Genomic DNA, 2,649 nt, shown 5'->3' on the forward strand with positions numbered 1-2,649 from the left:
TTAAAAAAAAAAATAAATAAATAAAAATAAAATGGGAATAATAATATCTACCACATAGCATTTAAAGAAGCACACAGCCAGCCAGGGTTGGGGGAGATAGCTCAGTGGCCCAAGTGCCTGCCTGGCAAGTGCAAGGTCCTGAGTTCAATCCCTGGTACCACACACACACACACACACACACACACACAAAGAATAAGACAGCCTGGTGTGATGGCACACACCTGTAATCCCAGTGGGGGAGGGGTGCTGAGACAGGAGAATGTTGCCAGTTCAAGACCAGCCTGGGCTAGAAAGTGAGCTCAACTCAGCCTGAGCTGCACAGCGAGATACTGTCTCAAAAACACGGTAGAGAGAAATTAAGAAAAAAAAAAAAAATCATGGGGAAAAAATAGCTCCGAGAGCACTAAGCCCTGAGAATGGTGCACAGTGGGTGCGCCATTACCATTAACGGTAATGGTGTCACTATCGCTCACTCTTCTCCCACCTCAAGAACAGTCTGCTGCCCCGCCTCCCAGGGAAAGGAAAGACTCGAGTACTTCTGTTAAAACGTGAACGACAGGCGAGGCCTAAGGATCTGGACTTCACAGATAGTGAGGGGTACGAGGAAGCAGCACCGGCGCGGCTCCTGCTGCCCACTTCAGCCGCGCGGTGCCTCAGGCCGGCAGCACGCCCCCCGGAGCCCCGCTGTCTCCTAGCTGGTCCTTTATGCAGACACCTAGGCAAGACCGGTCTCCTACAGAGCGGGTGGGCTCAGCCTGGCTGTGAAATCCAGGCGTTAGGCTCTGCCATTTCCTTGAAGTGCAGGCTTCACCAGACTGCTTAGCCTCCGTCCGCACGAAAGGAACTTGTCTCACAAGGTGGTGGAAGGGTTAAACGAGAGAAAGATGTGAAGTACTAGGCACAGCTCCTGGATCCCCGCAGGGCCTCGGAAAACGCGGGCTATCCCCGCGAGGATGCTGGTTACTAACAAAGCGCCCGTCAGGGCAGCTTACGCGCCTCCCTCGCAGCCGCAGAGTCCACAGTCCCTCGGACGTCAGGAGCCAGCCGGGGCCTGGACGGGGCGGTCGCAGCTGGCGCTGCCCTTCCGGCCGCCCGGCTGCCGCGACCACTGGCGGGCAGAGTCCGGGGAAGCGCGGGGCAGGACGCCGGCCAGAGGGCAGGCGCACGACGCGGGCTTTCGCGCAGGTAAAGCGCCGTGCCCGCCGGTAGCGCCTCCTCGCGCGGTCACTTAGTTCACCGCAGCCTGCCACCCGCGGCCCGGTCCGGCCCCACCCCGGCCGCACTCACCCTCTAGGCCGCGGGTAGGAAGCCCCAGCACCCACAGCAGCAGCTGCCACCTACAGAGGAGCCGCATGGCACGGGTGGACAGCGACCCGGACCACCACCCCGCTGAGGAGCAGCCGGCGTTCCGGTTAGGTGAAGAGTCGGGCTCGCTGCCCGAGAAAAATTGGGGGAGGAGACCCGAGAGCGCAGGCGCGGCTTCGCGCCACCATCTTGGCACCTGGCAGCCACCGTGAGCGCCATGTTGGAGTCTGGCGGTCGGCTTCTGGCCAGCGGCCTGTGATCGCGGGAGAAGCCTCGGTGAAACACTAGACGTCGCAGTTCCTCTCAGATTCTACTGAGCCCTGAGCCCAGCTCCCACAGAGGCCAGTGGTCCTTTTACTTCTGGGGAAGTCAGCATCCGGTTGCTTGCAGCATACACTGCACTGGCCCCGGCAATTTCCACCTTTTTCATCTCTAGAGAAAGGTCCAGATGCTACCTATAGATGCCACAAAAGGACAAACTTTTGGAGACTGCAGATCTTTGAATTTATTGCATTACCTAAAGTTGGCAGATAGAATACAAGATAAACCCGGTTAAACCTGGATTTCATGTAAATGATTTCTTTAAAATTTAGGAAATATATATTTATGACTTTTCACCCCTGTATTTGGCATACCTAACCCTGTTTGCTCAGGGCAGGTTTGTTTGTTTTTGGTTGGCTGGTTTAACTAATCCTGAGCCAAGGCATTTTGGCATGCTGAGTACTATACTTTGAACTAAAAGGCACATCTTCAAAAGCAGCCTTAGAACCTCCTGCCCTTCTTTCTTCTGCCATTACCCCAAGCAAGCCATAGACACTAGAATTCCTTTCCTCAAAGTGAGTCATAGAAACTAGATCCGTTCCCCAAAGCCAACCTTTCAGCAGGACAGAAAGATTCCCTGATCTACCTTTGTCTAACAGTAGGTCATAGAACCCTCATTCAAAAAAAAAACCTTCATTCCATGTGCAACATGTCCCATACCAAGAAAGAAAAAATACTAAAACCTGTGTAGCCTTGCTAGATTGCCCCACTTCATTCCATTTTGTCCAATCTTCATCAAATCTGAGAATAAAAATGGTCATTTCCACAGGTCTTTGGATCATCTTCTGAAAGCTATTGTGTCACTGTATAAACTGATTAAATTACTTTGTTATGCTTTTTTTCATGTTTAATCTGTCTTTTGTTTCAGAGTGTTAACCATGACCTTTATTTAGTTTTTAGGCAAGGTCTTGCTGTATAATTCAGGCTGGCTTTGAACTTACTATGTAGCCCAAGCTAATCTATAATATTAGGCAATTTTTCTGCCTTGGCCTCCTAAATACGCCGGGATTATGATACCATGAC

General features: G+C 52.2%; 1 protein-coding gene across 2 annotated transcripts in view; it reads right to left on the reverse strand.

The window, feature by feature from the left end:
* Txndc15 (thioredoxin domain containing 15) overlaps positions 1-1,482 on the reverse strand; it is a 34,080-nt gene extending 32,598 nt beyond the window's left edge. The window contains exon 1 of one of the 2 annotated variants that reach the window (XM_023716565.1): positions 1,288-1,482. In XM_023716565.1, coding sequence (XP_023572333.1) covers positions 1,288-1,354 — 67 coding nt within the window. In that variant the 5' untranslated portion in view covers positions 1,355-1,482. The remainder of the gene's footprint in view (positions 1-1,287) is intronic. The other variant, XM_023716564.1, reaches the window with a different exon arrangement.
* Between the last annotated feature and the right edge of the window lie 1,167 nt (positions 1,483-2,649).

The sequence above is a fragment of the Octodon degus genome, unplaced genomic scaffold (genome assembly GCF_000260255.1).
Source record: "Octodon degus isolate 3935 unplaced genomic scaffold, OctDeg1.0 scaffold00048, whole genome shotgun sequence".
Classification (NCBI taxonomy): Eukaryota; Metazoa; Chordata; class Mammalia; order Rodentia; family Octodontidae; genus Octodon; species Octodon degus.